The 25,149-nt window shown below is 45.8% G+C and overlaps 10 protein-coding genes across 10 annotated transcripts; 6 read left to right on the top strand and 4 right to left on the bottom strand.

Moving 5' to 3' along the window:
• Positions 1 to 48: 48 nt before the first annotated feature.
• Positions 49 to 2,485, top strand: N7483_005253 (M28 family metallopeptidase; the record flags this gene model as incomplete). The annotated part of the gene is made up of 3 exons (XM_057088690.1): positions 49 to 922; positions 981 to 2,356; positions 2,429 to 2,485. The coding sequence occupies 3 exons, from the start codon at positions 49 to 51 to the stop codon at positions 2,483 to 2,485; spliced, it is 2,307 nt and encodes a 768-aa protein (XP_056948519.1).
• Positions 2,486 to 2,940: 455 nt separating this feature from the next.
• N7483_005252 (Zn(II)2Cys6 transcription factor domain-containing protein) lies at positions 2,941 to 3,285 on the top strand (the record flags this gene model as incomplete). The annotated part of the gene is made up of 1 exon (XM_057088689.1): positions 2,941 to 3,285. One exon carries the CDS (start codon positions 2,941 to 2,943, stop codon positions 3,283 to 3,285), a length of 345 nt encoding a protein of 114 aa, XP_056948518.1.
• Positions 3,286 to 3,447: 162 nt separating this feature from the next.
• On the top strand, positions 3,448 to 5,258 carry N7483_005251 (fungal specific transcription factor domain-containing protein; the record flags this gene model as incomplete). The annotated part of the gene is made up of 2 exons (XM_057088688.1): positions 3,448 to 3,912; positions 3,972 to 5,258. The coding sequence occupies 2 exons, from the start codon at positions 3,448 to 3,450 to the stop codon at positions 5,256 to 5,258; spliced, it is 1,752 nt and encodes a 583-aa protein (XP_056948517.1).
• A 195-nt stretch (positions 5,259 to 5,453) lies between these two features.
• N7483_005250 (putative sarcosine oxidase) lies at positions 5,454 to 6,599 on the bottom strand (the record flags this gene model as incomplete). The annotated part of the gene is made up of 1 exon (XM_057088687.1): positions 5,454 to 6,599. One exon carries the CDS (start codon positions 6,597 to 6,599, stop codon positions 5,454 to 5,456), a length of 1,146 nt encoding a protein of 381 aa, XP_056948516.1.
• An 829-nt stretch (positions 6,600 to 7,428) lies between these two features.
• Positions 7,429 to 12,675, top strand: N7483_005249 (uncharacterized protein; the record flags this gene model as incomplete). Its single annotated transcript, XM_057088686.1, has 8 exons — positions 7,429 to 7,457; positions 7,774 to 8,518; positions 8,570 to 10,297; positions 10,373 to 10,419; positions 10,506 to 11,081; positions 11,155 to 11,258; positions 11,357 to 12,067; positions 12,197 to 12,675. The coding sequence occupies 8 exons, from the start codon at positions 7,429 to 7,431 to the stop codon at positions 12,673 to 12,675; spliced, it is 4,419 nt and encodes a 1,472-aa protein (XP_056948515.1).
• Positions 12,676 to 13,293: 618 nt separating this feature from the next.
• On the bottom strand, positions 13,294 to 13,767 carry N7483_005248 (uncharacterized protein; the record flags this gene model as incomplete). The annotated part of the gene is made up of 1 exon (XM_057088685.1): positions 13,294 to 13,767. The coding sequence occupies one exon, from the start codon at positions 13,765 to 13,767 to the stop codon at positions 13,294 to 13,296; it is 474 nt and encodes a 157-aa protein (XP_056948514.1).
• Positions 13,768 to 15,156: 1,389 nt separating this feature from the next.
• Positions 15,157 to 16,460, bottom strand: N7483_005247 (cystathionine beta-lyase; the record flags this gene model as incomplete). The annotated part of the gene is made up of 2 exons (XM_057088684.1): positions 15,157 to 16,191; positions 16,245 to 16,460. 2 exons carry the CDS (start codon positions 16,458 to 16,460, stop codon positions 15,157 to 15,159), a joined length of 1,251 nt encoding a protein of 416 aa, XP_056948513.1.
• Positions 16,461 to 17,257: 797 nt separating this feature from the next.
• On the top strand, positions 17,258 to 18,549 carry N7483_005246 (iron-sulfur cluster-binding protein, rieske family domain protein; the record flags this gene model as incomplete). Its single annotated transcript, XM_057088683.1, has 2 exons — positions 17,258 to 18,084; positions 18,138 to 18,549. 2 exons carry the CDS (start codon positions 17,258 to 17,260, stop codon positions 18,547 to 18,549), a joined length of 1,239 nt encoding a protein of 412 aa, XP_056948512.1.
• A 633-nt stretch (positions 18,550 to 19,182) lies between these two features.
• Positions 19,183 to 21,426, top strand: N7483_005245 (fungal specific transcription factor domain-containing protein; the record flags this gene model as incomplete). The annotated part of the gene is made up of 4 exons (XM_057088682.1): positions 19,183 to 19,260; positions 19,330 to 19,879; positions 19,929 to 20,830; positions 20,884 to 21,426. 4 exons carry the CDS (start codon positions 19,183 to 19,185, stop codon positions 21,424 to 21,426), a joined length of 2,073 nt encoding a protein of 690 aa, XP_056948511.1.
• Positions 21,427 to 21,782: 356 nt separating this feature from the next.
• On the bottom strand, positions 21,783 to 23,598 carry N7483_005244 (MFS transporter; the record flags this gene model as incomplete). The annotated part of the gene is made up of 5 exons (XM_057088681.1): positions 21,783 to 22,105; positions 22,156 to 22,752; positions 22,833 to 23,245; positions 23,319 to 23,380; positions 23,455 to 23,598. 5 exons carry the CDS (start codon positions 23,596 to 23,598, stop codon positions 21,783 to 21,785), a joined length of 1,539 nt encoding a protein of 512 aa, XP_056948510.1.
• Between the last annotated feature and the right edge of the window lie 1,551 nt (positions 23,599 to 25,149).

Raw genomic sequence — 25,149 nt, 5'->3', positions numbered from 1 at the left:
CCATAGCTTCTCCTCTTCCCCTCTCCTGCTTTCATCTGCACTGCAAAAATGAAGGAGAAAACCATGGCATCCTCGGAGACAACGCCCTTGTTGGCAGTAAATGTCGCTCCGCAGCGCTACCGGTACCCACATCATACTATTCGCCGTACATGTACCTCGATTCTGGCAATCCTGCTAGCGATTAGTACTGTTCTCTTTCTTATCCCATCTTCTGTTTGGTCATATCTCCCGTGGAATTCCGGTCATGGTCTGCCCCACAAATCATGGCCACATGGCAATGGACTTCCCTATGATCAATTGCAGGATATTCTCCTCAATACTCCATCGGCTGCTAAGGTTCGCGAGTGGAGCTCCTACTATACCGCTGGGCCCCACCTGGCAGGCAAGAACCTTAGCCAAGCTCTTTGGACCATGGAAAAATGGAAGGAGTTTGGCGTGGAAGATACCACTCTGGCTACTTACGATATCTACCTGAACTACCCACTCGGTCACCGGCTGGCTTTGCTAAAGAAGTCGGGTGATAAGACCGATGTTACCTTCGAAGCTACCCTAGAAGAGGATTTACTGGAGGAGGATCCTACTTCGAGCCTGCCGGATCGAGTTCCTGTCTTCCACGGGTACTCGGCCAGTGGAAACGTTACGGCCCAGTTCGTGTATGCCAATTTTGGTACCTATTGGGACTTTGAGGACTTGGTCAACGCCAATATTCCCTTGGAAGGCAAGATTGCAATCGTCAAGTATGGTGGTATCTTCCGAGGACTTAAGGTGAAGCGTGCACAGGAACTTGGAATGGTCGGAGTATTAATTTACAGTGATCCCCAAGAAGATGGTGAAATCACCGAAGAAAATGGTTATGAAGCTTACCCCAACGGACCTGCTCGTAACCCTAGTGCGATCCAGAGAGGAAGCACACAGTTCTTGAGTATGTGGTTACTTAATATTTGACGAAGATCTATTTACTGATTTGATTGAAACAACAGGTATTGCTCCTGGCGACCCAACCACTCCCGGGTATGCATCTAAGCCAGGTGTTGAACGTCAAGACCCGCATAACTCAATCCCCTCTATTCCATCCCTTCCGATCTCTTACAAGGAGGTCTTGCCTTTCTTGAAGGCACTGAATGGCCATGGACCCAAAGCCTCGGACTTTAATGAGTACTGGCAGGGTGGTGGCCTATCGCCCAAGGGTGTCGAATATAACATTGGTCCCTCACCTGAAGATGTTGTTATCAATCTAAACAATGAGCAGGAGTACGTGACAACTCCTCTCTGGGATGTTATCGGTGTTATCAAGGGAAGTATTCCAGATGAGGTCATCATCCTGGGTAACCACCGTGATGCGTGGATTGCCGGCGGCGCCGGCGACCCCAACAGCGGATCTGCAGCTCTCAACGAGGTCATTCGCAGCTTCGGTGAGGCTCTGAAGGCTGGCTGGAAGCCCTTGCGCACAGTTGTCTTTGCTAGCTGGGATGGCGAAGAGTATGGTCTGCTTGGTTCTACCGAGTGGGTGGAAGAAAATCTTCCCTGGCTTTCCAAGGCCAATGTAGCCTATCTCAACGTGGATGTTGCTGCTGCTGGCACAGAATTTGGTCCCCGTGCTGCACCGCTCCTGAACCAGGTCATCTACGAGGTGACTGGGCTGGTTCAATCGCCCAACCAAACAGTTCCCGGCCAAACCGTACGTGATGTTTGGAATGGCAAGATTGCGACCATGGGAAGTGGTAGTGACTTTACCGCGTTTCAAGACTTCGCAGGCGTTGCGAGTCTGGACTTTGGATTCAGCCACGCAAAGAATGACCCCGTTTACCACTATCACTCTAACTATGATAGCTTTGCTTGGATGGAAAAGTATGGAGATTCAGACTGGAGCTACCACGTTGCGTGCACTAAGCTATGGGCGCTAGCAGCGGCACGTCTGATCGAGTCGCCTGTTATTGCTTTTAGCGCGGCTGATTATGCCAGTGGTCTATACACATACCTTCACAAGGTTGCGCCTGTTGCAAAGGATCTTCCTCATGGCTTGCACTTTGACTTTGCTCCTCTGAATCTGGCTATCTTGAAGTTCCAGTCGGCCGCAGCGGGCTTTGACGCCTACACAGCCAGCCTCACCGAGCAGCTTGGCGAGGACATTCCTTGGTATCACTGGTGGAAGAAGGCTCAGCTTTACGTAGAGATTCGTATCGCCAATAACAAATATAAAGGCTTGGAGCGTGCATTCCTGTACGAGCCAGGTCTTGACGGTCGTGATTGGTTTAAGCACGTTGTTTTTGCGCCTGGAATTTGGACAGGATATTCGGGAGCTACTTATCCTGGATTGGTGGAAAGCCTTCAGGCGCGGGACCTGGCAAATGCTGAGGTGAGTTATCTATCTTCATTATGAACTACTTGTATCCGTCAAGTTCACTGTCTAACCACTTGTCTTTTTTAGAAATGGAGCGATATCATCCAAGATCGGATTCACGCCGCAACCAAGCTTTTGTCTTAATGTGTTTATCTGAACATAACTGCGGCCTAATACGTCTGCTAAACAACATTTGAACATATGTACCTATCATCATGAGTTTTCACCCAGAAATGACCATGTGATCTACAATACGACTTGAATATAGTATGCCAGTGCTCAACAGTAATCAATCAGCTACACAATGCACTTTCATTCAACCTTGAAAGGTTACTGTAAATTTAAAAGAGCCTAATATTTCTAATGTTACTACCTAGTAGAAGGACTTGACCGAGGTAGGTACTTATAACCTTGGAAACATAAGAGGGTAGAGTCTACGGAGTAGACAACCACCTGCTCTGAATCTGATAGTAGGACAGGCTAAGCCTAATTTGGCGAAGAGAGCCTGTCGGGACCGAGACGTCATTATTCGGGACCGAGATCACCGTTCTTCACCGTGAGATATTCGCTTGACTCATGGAAATCATCTCTGTAATATCATGAGTCTGACCCGAGGCCACTCTTGTGTGCTGTGTCAGCAGCGCAAGGTCCGTTGCGATCAACAGAAACCCTGCACGAATTGTATTCGCGCCCAGGTTGAGTGCAAGGTTGTACCTCCCCAACCAGGGCGAAGAAAGAGAAGGAAAATTCAGGAAGAGGACCTGACCGATCGGTTAAAAAGATATGAGGCCCTTATGACCCGCAACGGGGTCGACTTCAAAACCGTTGACAGCGATGCGACCGGGGATCAACCGGAGAATGCCAGTAGGGATGAGCTAAACCCATCCCCTGGGACCGATGCACCAAATCCCGACAATAGAGATAATGCGAGCCAGAAAAAGTGAAATATTTTCAATGCAAGCTATTTTTGAAACAGAAAGCTGATATGAGGCAGACGTTCCAAATGGTTTGCATATTATGACGAGGTTTGTTAATCGCGTCCCTGTCAAGCTTGAAAGTTCGACTCTCTGATCTCTGATTTGGTCCAGTATCAAACGACTGATGATATGCTTTATGGATCGGAAGAAGATGAGCATGAAAGGCCAACAATACACCAGGCATTCGATACCATGTTCGATAATAATGATGGTTTTCCCTTCATGGTGGGAGGATCTACAAGTCGGATCACTCATCTCCACCCTTCCACAATCCAAATATTTCAGCTATGGCAAGTATATCTCAATAACGTCAACCCTCTGTTGAAGATCGGCCACGCACCAACCTTGCAGAATCAGATCGTGGAAGCTGGGGCCAATCTTTCCCACATTGGCAAACCCCTAGAGGCCTTGATGTTCTCCATCTACCTCATAGCCATCTCATCAATGATGAACGACGGAGTTCAAACCACGTTTGGAACCTCAAAGAGCGTGTTGTTAGCTCGGTATCATGAAGCCTCACAGAGTGCCCTCATAAATGCTGGATTTATGAGATCATGCGATCTCATGACCTTGCAGGCTTATCTTTTATACCTTGTGTGTTTTCCTCTCTCATGTCAGTCTTGAGAAATACTAACATTGACTCAAATCTCAAGCTCAGTGCTGGGCGGTACATGGACCCTCGTTCCTTTTTCTGCTTGATTGGCATAGCGATACGTGTAGCCACTCGAATAGGATTACATCGAGATGGCGCTCAATTTGGACTCTCTCCGTTTGAAACAGAGCAACGAAGACGTCTTTGGTGGCAGCTCGCTTTACTCGACAAGCGCATTGCAGAGATGACGGGATCAGCCATAACCGCTCTTTCATCCTCTCGAGCCGATTGTCGACTTCCCCTGAACGTCAACGATACAGATTTGTACAAACATACCAAGGAACCGCCGATTTCTTCTTCTTGTGTGACCGAAATGCTTTTTTGTCTCACTCGCATTGAGCTTCTAGTCGCTGTTGCCCCTAGTGGCGCGAGGCCTGAACCCTCAATTGTGAGGAATATGCATAATAGTAATAGCGACACCTCGGTTCCACCATCAACTTCTGCCGAGAGGAGCAAAAAGCCGTCGTCATTTCATGCGTTGGAAGATTATTGTGCTTATATCGAAACTAAATATCTCAAACACTGCGATACCAAGATCCCTATTCAGCATTTTACACTGATGATGGGACGAGTATCCTTGTACAAGCTTCGAGTTGTTGACTTCATATGTCGGCGTATCCCAGCATCTGAAATTCCAGATAAAGAGCGTGAAGCCCTTTTCCTCATTGCTGTGCAGATGATCGAATGTGATGATGAGATATACACTATTGAAAGTCTTCGTGGCTTTCTTTGGTATACCCACTATCAAGCTCCCATGCCTGGCTTTATTTTTCTTATCAGTGAACTACGCCACCGTACCACTGGCTCACTCTGTGAGCGTGCATGGAAAGCTATCTGCAGCAATCATCATAACCGAGGAATGATACGCAAGGTAACAAGTCCCATGCATGCCGCTTTTGGGCAAGCTATGCTTAAAGCTTGGAATGCCCGTGAACAGGCTGAACTCAAGCATGGGAAAACTGTAGAACCGCCAGAATTGATCCATTTACTACGGAGAGTTTACAGTTCGAAAGGCATGGCATCCCAACAACAGACAGGCTTCACAGAAACTTCAGAGGCTCAGCTTGAGAACTCGAGTCTTTCAATGAGCACCGCAGTTGCCGATGTTGAAAGAGAAACCGCTTCATCGGACATGATGTTTGACGGTAGTATGATGTTTCCCCCTCTGGATGGAATGGGTGAAATGGATGGATCTAGAATGATGGAATATGGAGAAACAGACTGGTCATACATCATGTCGTCTGAAGCACTTTGTGGGCTTTTTGATAATTTTACTGAAAAGCAATAGCGTGCAAAAATCGTCACTTTATGGAGAAACCTTTCCTACCCATCAAACATTGAAATATTGGACTTGCCTCGAAAGGAGCTCTTTTTCAATAACGACACTGCATTGCGCTTACTGAGAAACAGTGAGTTGAAGGACAGGTGATTCATTCACATTAAAAACGAAAAATCTTGATGTCTTTCAACTAATTAATTGCAATCAAAGCTTGCTATTGAGAGTGGCAGCCTTGGGAATCCCCCATTTCGAAATATCCTCATTAGTCTTTCCATCGACTGCCAACTCTGCCAAGACACGTCCAAAAGCCGGAGCGAACTTGAAAGCATGGGCAGCACCTAGCCCAATAATGATATCAGGATGGCTGTCCAGAGGACTAATGATAAACTGTCGATCTGGAGTGATCGTATACTGGCAGGTAATTGTGCGGAGGGCTTGGCGCTCCTTATCAGGCATAAACTCGTTCATGAAGGAAGTGAGCTGGTCAAACAGCTGCGGTGAGTGCACAAAAGTGCGCTCATCCGGCGACATGAAGTTGTTTGAATAATCACGACCAGCTTTGATAGTCGGCTCGCCGTAAGTCGGGAAGCCATAGAAACAGTGGGCACCCTGCCAGATCCAAACAGGAAGCTTGCTGGTATCGAAAGTGGAGGCGTCGGTAGGTTTAAAGTATGTCACTTGTTCTTGCATCACAGACACCGGGATATGGACATTCAACGGTGCGAGAAGCTTGTTGATCCATGCATCTGTGGCAAGAACTACCTTGCTGGCATGGAATCGACCACTGGGAGTATCAATCACAACACCGCCGGATGCTTGTGGTGTCACTCGGTTGACAGGAGTGTTATCTTTCAAAACTGCGCCATGGGATCGGGCCAAAGACTGAAGAGTGCTGACGGTCTTAGCAGCATGAGCGATGGCCGAGTCAGCGGTGAACACAGTCGTCACATTATCCGGGATATTGAATTGAGGCCATCTCTTCTTGACCTCTTGAGAATCAAGCGTTTCATATGGCACATTCTGAGCATCCAAAGCCTTTGTGAAGTCACTAGCCGTAGTTGGCGACTCGGGCGCAAAGAACACCACGCCTCCAGTCGTTGTCAACATCTTGTAGCCAGTGACCTTCTCAAGCTCCGCCCAATCCTTATAGGCCGATTTGGCAAGGGCCACATATTCTGGTGCAAAATTTGACGTCCTGACAATGCGAGATGTGTCATGAGAGGCTCCTCGTACGTGACCGAGCTCGAATTGTTCAAATCCAATGACTTTGACGCCCTTTTTAGCAGCATAGTAGGCTGCTCCACTTCCCAACACACCAAGTCCAACAACGGCAACGTCGTAATGCTCCATATTGTATGTGTGAATTCGTAAAAAATAACTCAAGTCTTGACTTACCAAGATTGGATTCCAAGTTTGACTTTATGCTGTATATGTCACAGGCTTCCCCTCCTTGATCGCGGATTCCATGAATATTGTCCGTTCACGTGAGGACTCTTGCATGGAGTACATCCTGAGTGTGTTTCACTTCCCGTATCATTCAATCCAAACCAGAATACGGGTGTCACCGAATAGAAGTGGGTCTGGTATACCCACTTGTCGTGGGGGTGAAGTCCGTGTAGATCCGTGCAGATGACCGGCGAATGCTACACCACTTTCCCGGTCACTTGATCGGTAATAGAGCGCCACAGAACTTGGGATATTTCCAAGGTTTGATATCTGGATATTTTCACTATAATACTCAGACTTGTGAATTCCGGGAATCACCTCGTCAATGACTGGATGAACTCACGTCGAAGAACTGCAGCATCTGCATTGACCAGTTGACTCAAGTGCTATATCTAGTGGAGAGTATTCAATGCTAGTCGTGTTGAGAACTTCAAGTTGAAGTGCTTGTGCCAGTGAGCTTTCTTTTCTGTCTCATAAATCTCTAAATGTCCTAAATCCACATTGATAAACTTTGGAACGGTCCAAATATTCCTGGGAGTGGACATGTTAAACCTACCTATGGCCATCGTACTCATGCTCCAATTACCATCGATCTAACAACTTGAAACTGTTTGAACCCCAACATGACTTGTTAAATGGACATAAGCACGCTAGATCGTCTTCTTCTGGTTAGCGTAGGTGGTGAACTGTCTATGTGAAGATGTTGGCTTGGCTGACTTGCATGACAGCTGAAATGAGAGGAGAGGCGCCATTGGAATGGAGGTACCTGGGCTATTTTACCCCTCCATAACTGCCCAAGCCACGTTTTTCGCTGCACTTGCTTCTTCGAAAGGGAATACCAGGCAGACTAGATGCAAACATGCCGTTTTCAAACCGCCTTGAAAAGCTAAAAAAAAGGATTTCTTTCGTCGCGAGAGAAGACCAATCCAGAGAAAAACAAAAACACTAAGAAGTCCACTCCTCAATCGTTGATCGCGGAGAAAAATCAAGCATCAATAACTGATCCTACCCCCAAAGAACCACCGGTTCCTCTCAAATTTGAAGGCCTCTGGAAAGAAGCTTATGATGAGATTGTTAGTCAAGACTCAGACCTCCTCCAAAAATACGAGGCTCTTCTATTAGGACAGACGGATAGCTCTCACGATGTTCCAAGCGAAAAGCGCGACTTTGACCCGCGACTACAATCTGTCGTCAAAAACCAAATCGCTGCCCTCGAGGATTCACGACTGAAAATCCCACTCGGTGGACGAAGCATTGAAGTCAGAAAGCAGATCCGTCGATCTATTGAAGTTGTCCTATCCGCAAAAGAAATTATCTCATCGGCAATAAGCGCGCATCCACAAGCCTCTCTTGCATGGGCCGGAGTTTTGATGCTATTAGATCTGCTAGCGAAATCTTTTCAGCAGGATGAAGACGCAATGAATGGGTTTGCGACTGTTTCGGATCTCATGGTTCGGTACAGGTTTTTGGAAGAGAATCAGGCCAAGATTTACTCGAAGACTGATCATAGTCAACTAGAGTCAGCTAAGGATCTTGAAGAATTAATAAGAACAAATACCGTCAAATTGTACTCCAGCATCTTGCAGTTTCATATGCGGCTCATCAAGCATTTCGTCCACTCGGGGTTCATACGATTTTTCCAGGACTGGGCGGTCACTGATAAATGGAGCGGGATGCTGGAATCCATTCAAGCCCTCGATAAGCGGATAAGTGATGATTTGAGAGCATTCGCTGGAAGCGATGTGCAGGAGATCATAACTGAGCTAGGAGGGCCCAAGCAGGCGGTTATAAAGTCTCTAGATGGATTGCTTGAAAAGTTCATGGTACTTTCCTTTCAATATTTCACTAACGAAGGTTGTTGCTAATTTTCCAAGGACTCTGAGCAACAAGACCTCCTCAAAGAACTACCTGTCGCATTGGGAGCAAGATTTGATGCTCTGCAAGATGCAGATAAATCGCAATGCCTGAAAGGAACCCGAATACAGATACTCAGCCAAATCCAGGCTTGGGCTGAATCCTCCGACGAAAGCCAGGTCTTCTGGCTAACAGGAATGGCCGGCACGGGGAAGTCTTTTATTTCGCGCACATTTGCTGCAGCGTGCCAAAATCGAACATCATTAGTGCCTGACGGGACTCCCCTGTCAGAAAATCTCTGCCTCGGAGCTAGTTTCTTCTTCGACAGGACCAAAGCTGAGCGTAATAGAGCCGACAGACCTCTAACTTCTATCTCTATGGGACTATCTGAGTCATTCCCACCGATAACCGACAATATTTGTCAGGCGATATCAGATAATCGGTCAATTGGGACTCAGCTATGGAGCAACCAGTGGAACCAATTGATTATTGGCCCACTTGTATCCCTAGAAGAGAAAGTTCTCTTACCTGTGACCCTAGTCTTGGTGATAGACGCTCTTAATGAATGTATATCCGAGGATCCGGCGCAGTCCCAAAAGGATGTGCGTGACATTGAACAAATTCTGCAACTTATGACAATGGCGCGAAAACTGCGAAGCATCCGCCTGAAAGTCTTCATCACCAGCAGACCAGAGATACATTCACAGATTTGTGCTAAAGCGCTCCCTAAGGATTTTTGCTATGAACTTGAACTACAAGAAGGCCTTGTGACGTCTGACTCGGATGAAGCAGATGATATAAGCACTTACCTGCAGTACAAAATGAATATTATTGCGAGGCAAAATTTGACTAGCCGCTTGGACCCAGGAACTGAAGAACAGCCCTGGCTGAGCCAAGCCGAAGTAGCGAGCATTTTTCAAGATCTTGCTATAAAGGCAGATGGACTCTTCATCTACGCAGCGACAGCATGTCGTTTTTTGGAAGGTGTAGAGAGCGACAGAATTGACCTAGACGACCGTTTGCAGGCACTCGGTGACGGAGCAGAAGGGGAATACTCTCAGAACAATCTAGACCAGATCTACAGCCAGATCTTACGGTTCTCCATCATTCACAGCCATCGAAAAACAAAGGTTGAGAAAAGGAAGTTTTACGATCTGTTTCAGCGAGTAATTGGGGCCGTTATCATGTTAGCTGAGCCAGTGTCAATCACCATCCTTGGCGAGCTTCTACTCTTGTCTGCAAGTGAGAAAAATAAAACACAAAGCCTTTTGAATACTCTAGGCTCAGTTCTATCATTTGGAGACAGTGAAGACTCCACCATTCAGTTACTCCACTTGTCCTTTCGCGACTTCTTGCTTGACCAACCGAAGGGAAGATGTCTTCTGGACGAATTTCGCCTGGACCCTAAGAAAGCCCACACGGCTCTATTTCAATCTTGCTTAGAGGTCCAAAATGGTACTTTAAAGGAAGACATAGCCGGTCTTGGAGACTTATATGGTTACAATGAAGAAAATGAGTCTGAGTCATTTTGGTTGGGCCAAAACGTCACAATTCGGGTGCAGTATGCCTCCCAGTACTGGTTATATCACCTACAAGAGGCTCATCTCGAGCCCAAGGATGATGATGAAGTCCATCAGTTTCTTAAGGAGCATTTCCTGCACTGGCTTGAGGTCATGGGGGTCACTAATATGATACCGGAGGCAGCACATGATGTGCTAAAATTTTCGGACTATATTGATGCTCTGCCTGTGAGTAGTAAAACTTTAAACTTCATTTGCTCATTCTCAACAAAAGAACCACCAGCCTGACTGAATGAAAATTAGCGCGAAGAAAGGACTCATCTGCATGCTATGCTGTTTGATATGACGCGGTTCGTCCTCGCCTGCAAGCCATATATATATTGATTGCGCCACTTCAGGTCTATTGAATGGCCCTGATATTCTGCCCTGAACTCAGTATTTGCCGACAAACGTTCCAGAGTTCGATACCAAAATTATTTTTCCAGCTTCCGAAAATGAAAAAAGACTGGGACCCACTCCTACAACTGATTAATGAGGATGCAGGTGACGATATAATCATATCATCAGATGGCAAGATTCTTGCCTCTTTCTCGTCGATCAGTCAGGTTGTTTCCGTCTGGGACATGGCGACAGGGACGCTTTTGCGGGAAGTCGAGTCGAACACGGATGTATCGACTTGTGTATTCTCGAATGACGATAAGCAGATTGTATGTCTCGACTCCTGCGGTCGCCTTACGGTTTTGGATACCGAGTCGGGTGAGATAATTGAAGAGATGACTGTCCCCGGTCTGTCAGGGATGAGTAAATCTCAAGTGATATCAGAAAGCGGGACACATGCTCTTGTTGCAGGACTTCTCGACGAGGGAGTAACTCTGCTCGACATCAAAAAGGAGACGACGAAAAGAATTGACACTGACGCCGATTACTCCTCCATTTTCTCTTTTTCTCCAGACGGAGGCATTTTGGAAATCGCATCTTCTGGCGGTGTTGTTCAGCTTTGGGACACAGACGGGTAATTTGAAAAAGACCCTTGATGGCCCATCTGTTAGTATGAAGTCGACTGGAATTTTCTCTGATGGAAGCAGCCGTGTCGCAAGTGACTCGTCAGATGATTCGTCGTCAAGTCATTGGAGCTATCATTCTCCTGTAGAAAGTGTCGCATTTTCACTCAACGGGAAACTCATGGCAAGTATGTATGCAGATAGTCCCTCGATAAGGCTCTGAGATACGACGACTGAGGATATGCTGTTGGTGATTCCGAATGATCAGGATAATCTAAACGATCAGGTTCGGGTGAAGTCGATGATGAGGAATATTATTATGATGACATGAGTTTTGAGGACGATAAAATCAAGAACAAGGTTTCTTTCTCGCCTGATGGCCAGGCCATCGCATCCTGGACCAGTGAGACAAAGCTCCGACTCTGGGATATCGCAACCGGAGAACTTTCAAGAGCAATGCCTGCAGAACATCCCGACTTTGAGTTTTCGCCAAATGGGAAGTTCCTCGCCTCAGGGTTGTTTGGCCGGCATAACAGGACGGCATCTAAGATTGAAATTTGGAATACGGCGACTGGTGAGCTGGCAAATATCTTTGACACCCATATGGACGATGTCAAGAATATTGCATTCTCTCCCAATAGTCAGACCCTCGCATCTGTGTATCAGTCGTCGAACATCCGATTCTGGGATTTGAGTTCAATATCAGCCTTGGAGGAGATTGAATGCCACCCAGACGGAGTATACAAGCTCATGTTGTCGTTTGATCAGAAACATGCAATCTCAATTTCTGCAAGCCACGTTGGTCTGTGGGATATAAAAGCTGACACCCTCTTGCGGCTAATACAGGTGGAAGAGGCAGATGAGTCATTTCCATCCCCTGAATGTAACAGAAGTGTGTTCTTGAAAGATGGGCGTCGCTCTGGAGCTAAGGAGCTGTGGAAAATTGTCACAAACCAGCTTGTTCAAGATTTTGGGAGAGCGTTTCTCGGCGACGGTCGTATGGCATTGACCCCAGATGGCAGCCTATTTGCGAAAGGACTGGGTGAAGAGAGACTTAGTTGGCATTTTGAGTAAGATGAACAGAGTGATGACGATGACGATGACGAAGATGATAATGATGGGTCAGAGGATGAAGAGGACGAAGGAGAAGAAGAGGGAGGAAAGGAGGAAGAGGAGGAAGGTGGCATTCCCATAGTGAAGGTCTGGGATGCGGCCACCGGCAAAGTGATCCACACTTTCACCAACGAATACAAATACGTCAATCATCTGTCATTCTCTCCAGACAACAAACTTCTAGCATTCGGTCTAGAGGAATGGCCATCATGGCATGGATCAAGGAAACCGAGAGTTGAAATCTGGGATGTCAAGGCACAAAGATGTCTCTTTGAGAAGGATACCTCGTTTGGCAATATGACACGAATTGTATGGACCAACGACGGAACACAGGTCACATTCATAGGTGAAAACTTGGAGGCTGCCTACTTAACCTATAACCTCGTGAAGAAGACCGCCAAAAATCACGCTCCTGATTGGAACGGCGTTGCATTCTCATCTGATGGAAACCTCGTCGCGTCCTTGGCTGGCTCCGATGAATTGGCTCTATGAGAGATAGTTGACGATGAAATGGTCCTACTCAATGAACATAACGTATGGGAATACTGTGCAACAATTGACAGAAAGCCTCTTTACTTCGAAGACGGCATGGTTGTCACCAACATGGGCCGCATAGATTTGGGAGTGTTCAGGGCCGACTGGAATGCCAGTAATAGTCGTCATTTATTTGTGGATTGGGACTGGGTGGTTCGCGGTGGAGAGCATGAATTGATCCTCCCCACGGAGTACAAACCAACGTGTGCTGTTGTGACCAGGGGAAATGTTCTGGTTATGGGTCATAAGACAGGTCGCGTTACTTTTCTTGGAGTTGGAGCATAAGAAAAATGTCAATCAGGTAGAATATTGTAATCCATGCGTGATTCGTATTTTCAAGGAGACAAAAATTGATAATTACTCGTAGAAACATTGTGTGAAGTCTCTATGGAGAAAAAGAAACAAAACAAAAGAAAACAAAAGCGTCAATCGTGATCAGGGTATACAAAATCTCATCCCATTCCGTCATCATACAAGTATTTTTGGAGACCCAGGTGAGGGTCAAGAGGTTTGCGAAGAAGAAAAAGGCAAATAAAGAAGATATCCATGCTATCCGAGATTGAGTCAAGAGACTATCTACAGGATCGCGAGGACACCAAGTAGACCAGCAACACCACCAGCTGTCATTCCCAAGCCAGTCTGGCGGGGAAAAGCACCGTTTGTGCTATTCCCAGTAGAGGTACCCGTAGCAGTAGTGGTGGAGGTACTATTGGAGTTGGATTGAACATTACTGGTAACAGTAGAAGTCTCGGTGGTAGTCTGGCCGTTTGAGTTGGTAGTTGTGAATGTGGTAGTCCAGGTCGACTGCTGCATGGTGACTCCATTGCTCTGGTCACCAGATGCCCAAGAGTCGTCTCGATTGGCGGCAGCAGTATACTGACTGCCTGAAGCTTGGGTAATACCTGAGCCTTCTGATGAGCCCTCATTGCCCCAACTCGAACCGGAATCGTTTATTGAGTTGGACTCGGAGTATGTGGAGTCAGAGCTGCCACTTCCAGCCATGGCGGCAGTAGCCAAGAAGAGAAAAGAGCTGAGAATGGTAAACTTCATGTTGATGAATGTTCTTATAGAAGCACACTGAGTCTGAGGAGGAGGGTGATAGAAGGTGAGGTTTGTTTTTGATAGAGTCAGATCGATAGTGGATAGGAGTGAAGCTTGAACTGAGATCTTAAGGACTGGAATGTACTGGCTATTTAAACTGATGGTTCTGATCTTTCTCTTCAAGTTGTTGACCCCCAGCCACCGAGCTGACCTAGTGTGCCATGACAACGGAGGATCTTATCAGCGCTAATAGAGTATGCGCCTCCCTCATTTCTTGTTATCTGTGGCTTAGATTAAGTGGATATTAATGTCCTCTTTTCATAGGCAGAGCCTGGAGATTTGAGTGGAGAGCGTCGGTACTAGTAGAGGCCCCGGGATGAATCCAGATCCATTCCAGGGTGCATAACAACACTCGCATTAGTGACCATCATTCCCCGTCTCTCCCGAAATTGACACATCAAATCAAAGCTCAAATCAATTACAGAGAACCTATCTGCCTGAAACTTCCCGTGTAGGTTAAAGCACTAACACAAACATTTGAAGAAATGAAGTACATACTGGTTCACATCGACGTTATAGTAGTATCTAGTTATAGCTCGGCTTGAATTCATTTCCTGGGATTTCTCAAATAAGGATGGATGATTTCGACCTATTTCACTATACGGAATCCCAGAAACAGAAAATTCTGCAAAGAGACTGAAACAAGGATATGTTCATAATAGCGCCGAAATTTAGTGTATCCTCCAGCACTTGAGGGCTGTTGATCAATAGAATGGCTGGGATCATGTCGTATGAGGCTTGAGGCTTGGCAGAAAGAAGCTTTGCCAATAGATAATCTAGTAGAGCTGGAACGTGTAAAATGGATATGCAGAATTATCCCAGCCACTATCAACATGGATGTTAGTGTCAACTCCAGAAGACCGCGTCATCAATATCACCAGTGTGATCCTCTTGACCTTGAGTGTAGCTCACTCTGTGTTACATTCAATCTAAAGGATAAGCTTCGTATATCAACTAGTATGCTAACTTTTTGTTGAAAGAAATTAGCACGAAAATATCCATCACATTCGGAGGGGGATGTTAGGCATCAAAAAAAGAGTGGAGTTGAGCCGCGCGGCCAGTGGTCATTACTATGGTTACGCCACTCCATATGGAGCGTGGGGCTAGTCAGGGCCAAAGGAACACCAACAAATATCTTCAACATGGAGGCTAAGAAATAATTTCTGCAGAGAGACTGCAGGCATGGATTCCGATGAATGCTAGGAGAGTATGAAGCCCTGAAGTAGGTAGCGAAAATTTACTACCACAGGTCAACCCTACCTCCATATAAACCTTGGAATATTTTATTGTAATTGGAACACCGCCGTGTATGAATATTGAAGCACTTGATAGCAAAATCTAAGGAAATTCACGTACGAGAGACTCCACCCTTTGCAAGATATCCGCTTTGAGATCTTCAAACTCCTCAATGCCGCAACTTATTCTTAGCAATCGATTGTCACAGCTTGCATCACTCATAGCTCGCCACTCCATCAAGCTCTCTACTCCTCCAAGGCTAGTTGCATGCTGAAACACATACATTCTGCTCGGCAGTCGACGCGCATGGTCTAAATTGTGAGCCCAGATAGAGAAAACAGGTCCAAAGCCTCCAGGCATCTGCTTTTGAAGCCAGCCATCTTTTAGATCATCCGCTTGGAGCGACGCGTGCTGAACTCGGCTTATGACTTTACCAACTGGAGATGATTGGTCCTTTGATTGGTCTTGCAGCCAGGCGGCAAGCTTTTGGGCTGTCTCAGCCTGTCTCATCACGCGTAGCTGCATAGTACGGGCCGAACGAATACCCAGCCAGCCTTCAAAGCTTCCCATAACACTTCCAATGTATTGACGATCCGTGTGTAGAGTCTTCATCCATCCTTTCTCTACCCCCTTTGTAGAAATGACCAAGAGACCACAGAGCATATCGGAGTGACCACCAACGTACTTGGTACCACTATGCATCACAATATCGGCTCCGAGATCCAACGGATTTTGGAGGGGAGGAGGCGCAAATGTAGCGTCCACAGTTAAATAGGCGCCCTTCTTGGTTGCTTTGGCTCGGTAATAGGCAAGATTTCGGGCTTCGCCAGTTGGGTTGAGGGGTGTTTCAACATGAATGATGTCGCCGGGACCGGCTTGGTCAATATCTGTCAACTCCAATTTTTGAACGCCTGACAGTCGCTGGATGATGTCTATAACGCCATGACACCCATGGTATCCATCACCAATGAATATTTTCTTAGGGTTGAGAAGGATCACCATAGCATGGAAGGCGGACAGTCCGGTAGAATAAGTGATTACCTCGCCGCCCATGAGGCTACGCAGCAGAACCTCCAAGCGCTTTGAGTTCGGCGCAGTATAGCGGGAGTAGACATGAGAGTCATCAGGGGCATTTGGCTAGAGGTTTCCGTCAGAAAATGATATCTTCTTTAGAGAGACTTGAAACTCACATCTTTGTTTTCCTCTGGAACCAGGTGCTCAGGGTCTCGTGCATAGCGGAAGTTCACTGCCGTGTGCATACCAGGGGCAATAGCGCGATGAGGGGTGACAAAATCATCCGCGTGAATAGCTCTTGTAGTAGGATGCATAGTAGGGAGGGCCTTGTTCAGAGCCTCTGCAGTCAGAACAAATCTCGAACCATCGTCTGTTGTGTTGATCGAGCCCATGGTGGTTGTGTCTAAACAAATAATTTTGCTTCAGCTTTGGATGATAACAGAATTGAGAGCTGATTTTCTCGAAATTTGGAATGCTTCAATATTCAAAACTCAATTATCAGACCAAAAATATGAATTGACTCCCCAAGGTTCCATATGGAGACGGTCCGCAGCCCCATGAATCCGATGTATCACAATGCGGGGTGCACATGACCGGAGGACTCCGTATTGCAGCAATTCGTGACTTCAGTCTTGTCTCCTTTCCAATCTCAGCTATCGCTAAGCATAAACTACTGCGTTTCTTATAGTGAAGTTTCACTTGCACAATACGAGCATGACTACCTAGGTAATTTAGGTGACACTATGCTGAAGCCACCACAGTGACCACACATCCCGTCAAGCATCCATGTCTCGACACTGCGTGTATACACGTGATCGGGCATAAAAGCCGATGAGCCGTGTTGATTTAAACTTGGATCGGCTGCTCTTCAAGCTATGAGTTTAGTGAAAAGTTAAAAACGCACTGATCTTTGACTCGGCGGGTTGCACCGTCTGCGATAATAGAATATCAAACACGGCGAGAGTAGGACGGCACTCTCACCGTCGGCCCCACGCCGCGTTAGAAACGTCACGAATCGCCTCGTTTAAGCACATGCTCCAACATTCTGGGTACACTGTCGCGTGATCGGAAAGATGTTCAAGAGGGTTCAGCATGGATCAAAATGTGGAAGATATAACCCAGATTGGCGCCGACTACCCAAGTTAGATTCACTGATCGAGTTGTGAAGCATTTACAGCAATCTACCATCATGGCTACAGCAGTTGCATCATTATTTGGATACAAGCCTTCTAAGCCGGGTATTCCCAAAATCCAAGATGAGCCACCCAAAGCGCTTCCAGCCTCTTGGTATTGCTCACCAGAGCTATATGAGCTAGAACGAAGGGCCATCTTTTCAAAGAAATGGATCCTGGTCACCCACAAGTTACGTTTCACCAAGCCTGGCGATTTTCTCAAATTTGAAGAAGCCGGATTCTCTTTTGTATTATGTCTCGATCGAGAGGGCAATCTGAATGGATTCCACAATATCTGCCGTCATCGAGCCTTCCCTTTGCTATCAGAAAATGAAGGCAATGTGAAGATACTCTCCTGCAAATACCACGGATGGTCATATGGCTTGAACGGAAAGCTCGCCAAAGCACCAAAATTCGACGATGTCCCGGGATTTCAAAAGGAGAATCAGAGTCTATTTCCAGTTCATGTGCATGTTGACGAACTTGGCTTTATTTGGGTCAACCTCAATGCATCTTCCAATTCAATTCCCTGGGAAGAGGATTTCAAAGGTGTGGATAAGCAGGAGCGATTCCAGAAATTCGACTTCAGTCAATACAAGTTTGATCATACTTGGCATATGACCGGCAACTATAATTGGAAAACTCTGGCGGATAATTACAATGAATGCTATCACTGCACTGTTGCGCACCCTGACGTAGCCAACCTTGCTGATCTTTCATATTACTACACCATCTCGACCCCAGGGCATATTCAACACTTCTCCCGACCCAAGGAAGATAAGGTTGGTGAGGACATTCAAAACGCCAGCACATATTATTTTCCCAATGCCTGCATGACAGTGTCGTAAGTCTTACAAATTTGCAAATTTGAGAATATTCATTAACATTTCTCCTCAGACCTCATTTCTTTTACATGATGCGATGTGTCCCAACATCTGCTGGAACTTGCTCTATGGAGTATGAGGTTTATCGACATAAAGAGGCCTCAGATGAAGATTTTGAGTACATTGATTCATTCTTCAAAAGAGTCCTGGACGAAGATAAACATCTCTGCAATGCAGCTCAGAAAAATTTGAATGCTGGCATATTTGTGAATGGCCAACTGCATCCTCGTCTTGAGAGTGCTCCTATTTTCTTCCAGAATACTGTCAGAGCTCTTCTGAAATCTCATCGCGAAGAAGAGAAAAGTGAGAGGAGAGAGATCTGGCCTGCAAGACAAGACTCAACAGGACAAGCTACTGCAGAAGATATCGCTTTTTGCTCGGGGTTATCATGCTCTAGCGGTAGCAATGGTCAGTTGGAGTGGTAGCCTTGATTCAAATTTCTTTTGATAAGTTTTTGAGCTGCATAATTTCTAGCGCTTTCACTCAATTTGCCTGATACTGAATATTCGAGTATATTGAATCTTGATGCTATCCATCGATCTAGTCCTTACCCTTCTCTAGCTTTTGTAAAAGTCGTACATATGTCGTGTAACGAAAAAGCTGTAACCCCTCGGGGACACATAGGGAAAATCGAAAATTTTTGAAGGCTAAGAGTGTCCAGAACGCGTTGTGTCATCAGCTCCCCTTTATGGGTAATGTTTCCCCTCGATAGAGTCTAATGATCTAAGTGGAGCGCCCCCGCGTGTTATCATGACCGGCTCGCGGGTTCAGACCCGGTAACCCCGCGACCGTTTTAAAGGACACCAGTCTATTATGCATAGCTCACCTCTTCTCCTTCTTTTTCACCTTGCTTTTTTTCTATTTTTGATATCTAGATTTGAATTACCCCAGATGAATAATCGTGTTCAGAAAAGATTACATCAGGCCTGTGAAAACTGCAGGTAGGTTTGGTTCAATGAAGCCGATGCATTGAGCCTGGGGATATATGATTAACTTGAAAAATTTGAAGGCGCAAAAAGACAAGATGTCCTGGAGAACGTCCGGCTTGCTCCACCTGCATGCGCTTACGACAGTCATGCCAATACAGCAGGAACTATGAATTCTTTGACAAGCCTCAAGGGGGCGATCGAGTTCTGGTATGACCGTATGCCTGCAGACTGCTCAAAGAGTACCCTTACAGTGGCTAATTTGAAATAGGAAGATAGACTACAACAATTGGAGGAGAAAATGGAGATGATGATAGAGGGCTCACTGTGCGGATCGCCATTATCCCTCATATGAACGAAGGTCAGAGTACTGATTACGACAGCCAAAGTCGTCAAGTTAGGACACCCAGGTCGGCTTCCCAGGCGCCACAAAGTCGCGAGAATACAGAATCAATTGAGCAACAAGATGTGCAGGAAGATGAAGTGATAATTCGGACTACAAACCCTCTTCCATTTTCACTGCCGTCAAAGGAGATCGTTGCAGAAGGAATTGCCCTCTACTTCAAATATTGTCATAAACAGCCCCTTTGGTTATTTGATCCGGATGATATTTCAATACCTGGAGCTTGTCGCAGAGAAGTGGTTTTCGGAATGCTCAGTCTTGCTCTGCGCTATTCAAATAATGCTTTCTTGGGCGAACGGACAGATCAATTGTGTCGATACTACGCCGAAGCTACTCGAAGCTATGCTATGTTTCGGATCGCCCAGGGAACAGTGGATCTTTCAACCATTAAAAGCCTCTGTCTGGTCGCATTGGCAGAGTATATAGGTGAGAATTTCCTTTTTCCCGTCATCAAGCTCATATCTAACCGCTTTAGCTAATGACACGCATCTCGTTTGGCTGCACATTGGCCTTGCATCAAATCTCACTCAATGCGCTGGTATTGACATTGAAATGCATGAGGGAGATTTTAGTCCCGTTCTTGAAGAGCGAAGGCGGGTTTTCTGGAGCATCCATGTTCTCAAGCAACACTATGCGCCACACAGTATGCATCTCAATATGCTGCGGGATATCCATAGTCCAAAATACATGGCAGTTAATAATGGTTCTCCGCGTGAGATGGGGATGAAGCCGCCACAGACTCCTCAGGAAAACGGTGCCTTCACTTCTAGAGGCGGTATCTGGGTTTACATGGTGCAACTGGCGACTCTGTGGAGCGAAGTTCAAGAATACGTTTCACATTGCGCCGGTGGATATTCTACACCTCCTTGGTCCGTTGATTCTGGATATTCAATTATTGGAGCCCATTTGATGGACATTGAGACGAAATTTCCCACCTGCAACAGATACGACTCCGTGAGATTCCAGGATCAGTCACGGGAAGAATTACATCGAGACCGGGGCTACTGGAGTCCTTGGCTCTACCTTCAGTTCACCTATCACGCTGTCCACAGCGTTCTCAACCACCCTTTTCTCTACTCATGGCGACCACAGCAGTCAGCTCAGCTGGCAGTACCGAACACGTTTTGGAAGACATCATCTGAGTTGGCACTGATTCACACAACATGGACAGTTCGCCTAATTGACATGATTGTCGAAAAAGAGTATGACATATCTGATCCGTTTCTATGCCATGCAGTGGCAATAGCAGCCACAATTCATCTTTATTACTGCTGTGCCGCGGATACCACTATGCGAGAATCCGCTCACCGGAAGCTCGAAACTTGCACACGATACTTGAGCAACCTTGCTACAAAATGGCCAAGATGCCAGGTGCTGGTATGTGATCATCATATATCATCAATTCAATCTAGACTGACAATTTACTATAGCATCAAAAAATCCAAGAGCTTACTCAGTCAGCATTTGCTGTTAGCCCGCGTGCGAACCATCATCGTCTAGCCCGAAGGACACTGTCAATAGATACTACGTTGATGTGGGACATTCTATGCCACAGCTCTAGTAAAATTACTCTTGCTTCCCCAGGAGAAGGTCTCTTTGACAAGTCATTTATACCGCCTCCGCCAAAGAACCAGAATAAAATGACCGTTGAGACAGAAGTTTTCCATCATTCCGCTAGAGCGGTGGATACATCAGATGGAGGCCAGGCATTGCCACCATATTCGAGTACTTTTGACCAGGAAGCTTCAGAAAACTCAGAAAATGAGCCATGGATCCGATCTAGTCGAAATTCGGTTGATTATAATGGTACTGGTGGCCCACCTCAACAGCCGCTGCCACGGGATCCATTAGGATGGCCAGGTTCTGGGTTTCCGACAGAAATGTCTTTCATGGATATTACACATGATCCGTTCTTTCAATTTCAGGATCATGAGAATCCTTATCGGGGAGTTTGGGAGGTGGGAAATTTGTAATAATAGGTAAATCTACTTGCTTTGGTCCCATCTGTTGCCTACTGGTACTTCAGACATGATATCATTCAATCATCCAAAAGTGCAAAAAATCTGAAAAGATAAGACTGTATCACGAGGGCAACTTCCGTTCTGGTAGGCAGATCCTGGTCCATGCAGCCTTGTGATACGGACGGAGGCCGACGGTCTCATCCGAGATCAGCTGAACGGACTCGTTCCGAGATTGGACTTTGGAATTGAGTGATTTAATTTAGTTTTGAGATCTTATTCCGTGTCTTATCAATTAAAGCAGACGAGAGATAGGATACATAGATTTTACTCCGCGTGATAGCTGAAGTCAATACTACATGACATGATAACTAAATGCTCTTCTTCCCGCGAGTCTCGAAAGGAAATAGAGCAGCAAGAATGCCACCCATGCCAAGCAGAGCCGCGCACACATAGATTGGCACTGAGGTGGATGTGGAAGTAAAGGCGCCAATAAGAGCTGAAACCATCCCCATCAATCGATTCAGTGCAACGGCAATGCCATTTCCTGTGCCGCGATGTGCAGATGGCAGAACCTCCACCGTGTAGGCATATAGAGTCGCATAATAGATGTTAATCGAGACTGAGATCGCACATGAAAAGCCCAAATTTTGGGCATCTGTTTTGACAGCCGTATATCCAAAGAAAAATACCACTGGATTTTGTCAGTGCTATTGTTCGTAAAGATCTATCATGTTAACTCACTAGTAATGATTGCACCAATAGACATCGTTCTCTTTCGTCCAAACATTGGCATTTCACACATAAATCCTGCTATAATGGGACCTGGTATCGCACACAGATTGGTAATTGCATAATTACGCCAGGTAATATCGACGGAATTCGCTCCAGAAGAGCCTCGTGAAGCTAGATATTCTGGCAGGTAAACGTAATATAGCGCATAGCCCAATCCAATCAAAGCCCATGAGAGCCAAACAAGGGATGTGGATAAGGCTAGAGTCTTTGTGACAAAGAGACCTCGTACATGGACAGCTAGTTCAGAGAACGATGCTTTATTCTGAGCGTGAGAGCTATGAATCTGGCCATGCGCTTGGAGTTGATCCAATGTCAGATGACACACTCGATCATGTTTGTTAGCGAGATCCTGAAGTGTTTTGATCACTTCTTCATCTCGGCCTTGACAAAGCAAAAATTTTGGTGTCTCATGGAATCGAATAACCAGTACTCGAGCAATGCTTAAAATGAAAACAAGGGCTCCGCATGTGTAAAACAAATATCTCCATCCCATGTTGTTAGCATTTGTGCAAGGGACAGATCCATCAGTTGGACAACTATATTTGGCTAAAGCTCCGTTAGCTCATTACTGGCAATTACCATTTTCTGGGTTGAACATTTGAAGGATGGAAGAGAGTTAGTATTACCCATATAACCCCAGGCAACCAGACCAGCCACAGTCTGGCCAACTCCCCACCAACCTGCTAACAGTGTAAGTAGCCATTGCTTGTTGGATGGAAGATACTCTAGGAAGACAGTGGTGTCTAGTACTAGATTTCCTCCTGACCCAAAAGCTGACAAGGCAACCATGGTTGCCCATCCCGGGTAATTTGGAGCTGCGCCAGCCGTAATGGCGAAGATGGCGCTAATCAGAAGTGAGAAGTTGAAGGCCCATTTTCGGCCAATTATGTCTGCTGTGCTGCCCCAGAATAGTGCACCAACTAGTAAGGCAAGATAAAAGCCCAATTGTGCACCTCGCTTAAACTTCGGAGGGTATTGTGCCACGACTTGATCGGCGGATATACTCATGAGGAAAAGCAAAAGTGAGTCGACTCCATAACTGACATTGTTTCGAAGGTTAGCTGATAAGACCTTCAGTGTTTCAAACGAGCAAGTACCAGTCTACTACTTACCCAAAGCCATTGAGAAAAAATAGTTTTGTATGATATGATGTGAAACCAATCATGTCAATTGCCTGCTCATATGCGTCAGCCAACATTATACGCAAAAATTGAGTGATATCTATTCAAGCATATGAGGGAGACGGACATCATTGACAAGGTACATCTTAGCAGCTAAAGCTTGGTCAATATCACCAAGCGAAATGAGCTCGCTGCCATCGGAGTATGTAGGTTTTGCTTGCTCTCCATCATACTGTGGCGATTCCCTGACTTCGTCTGGCTTGTTAGCCATGCTGGGTGATGTTCGAATGTATGAGAGACTTGGGACTCTTATCAATGGCAAAATGAATAAACTCTGACTATGTGATTTCAAGTACTTTCTTTGGCATAAGATCAATTGAATTCAAAAACTCAACTACTATTAGTAGCATCGATATGGGCTGCCTTTTATAATAAGTCTCTCGGCTAGAGCTCTGACCGTCACTAAAATTCAATTGAGAGACCCATCCCAATTCAAATTGGTAATTCCTCGCATGCTATCTGCGAATATCTCTCCGAGAAAGGCAAAATCTCAAACAATCCCCCCCCACATAGAGAGCATGAGTGGCTTCAACTGGCTTGTTAGCCTGATAACTTCAGGACAACTCCAAGTGAGGAGAGATGACACATGCGGGCACGAATCAAGTGAGACCATTTGTGGAGAACCTTATCAGACCAAATGAACTAAATGAGATGATAGCAAACAATTTGAAAAGTGTCCTTTATTCCTTTTTGCTATGGGCTCGTAAACAATAGTCCCGCTCATGTGACCGGGGTATCGGAAGATGCCGTTCATAAGCTTAAGCTTCCCGGTTTCCCCAGTTCCCCCAGAGAATTCCAAGTTGAGCTCGATGAATGTCAGTTGATAAATTAAATCAATAATACAAGTACAGAATGAGGATATAGATCTACCAAGATACCTAGGTTTACATATAGTTCATTTTGACTATGAACCCTTGGGAAGTATTTGACTTCTTAGAACCCTCGGTATAAAGTACTAACTAGTAACTACACACATTATGTAGGCACTCCTCCTTAGAAAGTGGTGATGTCAGGTAAAAACATAGAGTTCATGATTTAAGAAATACTAGTAGCCGAAATCATCATTCAAACACAACATTTGAATGTTGAGCCTTGTCTTCTTATACCATAATAGGATCAGTAAACATGTGTTAAATGTTGGCCGTTGACTTCACATGCAAGTTCTGCCAACGTCAACTGGTAAATGGTTACCCCTAAGTACTAGTAGTCTGAATTCTCAGTACTATTCATGATCTCTCATCACGCCCACCTGCTTCAAATCATGATTTTACTACATACGAGGTACATGTCCAGCCTACTCAATCAACTACCCCTCACCTTACTGCAGTACATCTATACGAAGGAAATGAGTCATTAGCACAGGCTGTAAATTTGAAACACATAAAACAGTTATTGAATATCCTTTGTTTCTGTTATGGTTTATTTTAAGAAAAAGTACTTCTTTGTTAATTTCTTTCACTCCAGATGTCTCAGTATAACCTTGGAACCGATCTATATCGGCCCGAGTCAACGCCGATTTGCTTTTGCTGACATACGTCACACCGCGCTTGGGCTCAACTCCGCGTTGACAACACATCACATCGTCCTTTCATGACCTTTACCCCCACCCTCTCATTCAATAGGATCCACAGGTGGATGCTATTATTTTGATTGTTCTTTACCGCCTGGCTTTATTTTGCTGGAGGCTATTTCCCTGCCGACCGATCTTTGATCACCCGATCCCTCCAAAAACACCCTCTCCACCATGAACATTGCTTAATCG

The sequence above is a fragment of the Penicillium malachiteum genome (assembly GCF_028827825.1).
Source record: "Penicillium malachiteum strain IBT 17515 chromosome Unknown utg000002l:1.0-8849297.0:1.0-8852440.0, whole genome shotgun sequence".
In the NCBI taxonomy this organism is placed as follows: domain Eukaryota; kingdom Fungi; phylum Ascomycota; class Eurotiomycetes; order Eurotiales; family Aspergillaceae; genus Penicillium; species Penicillium malachiteum.
Note: the sequence above shows the minus strand (reverse complement) of the source record. Positions and strands in the feature narration are given on the sequence as shown.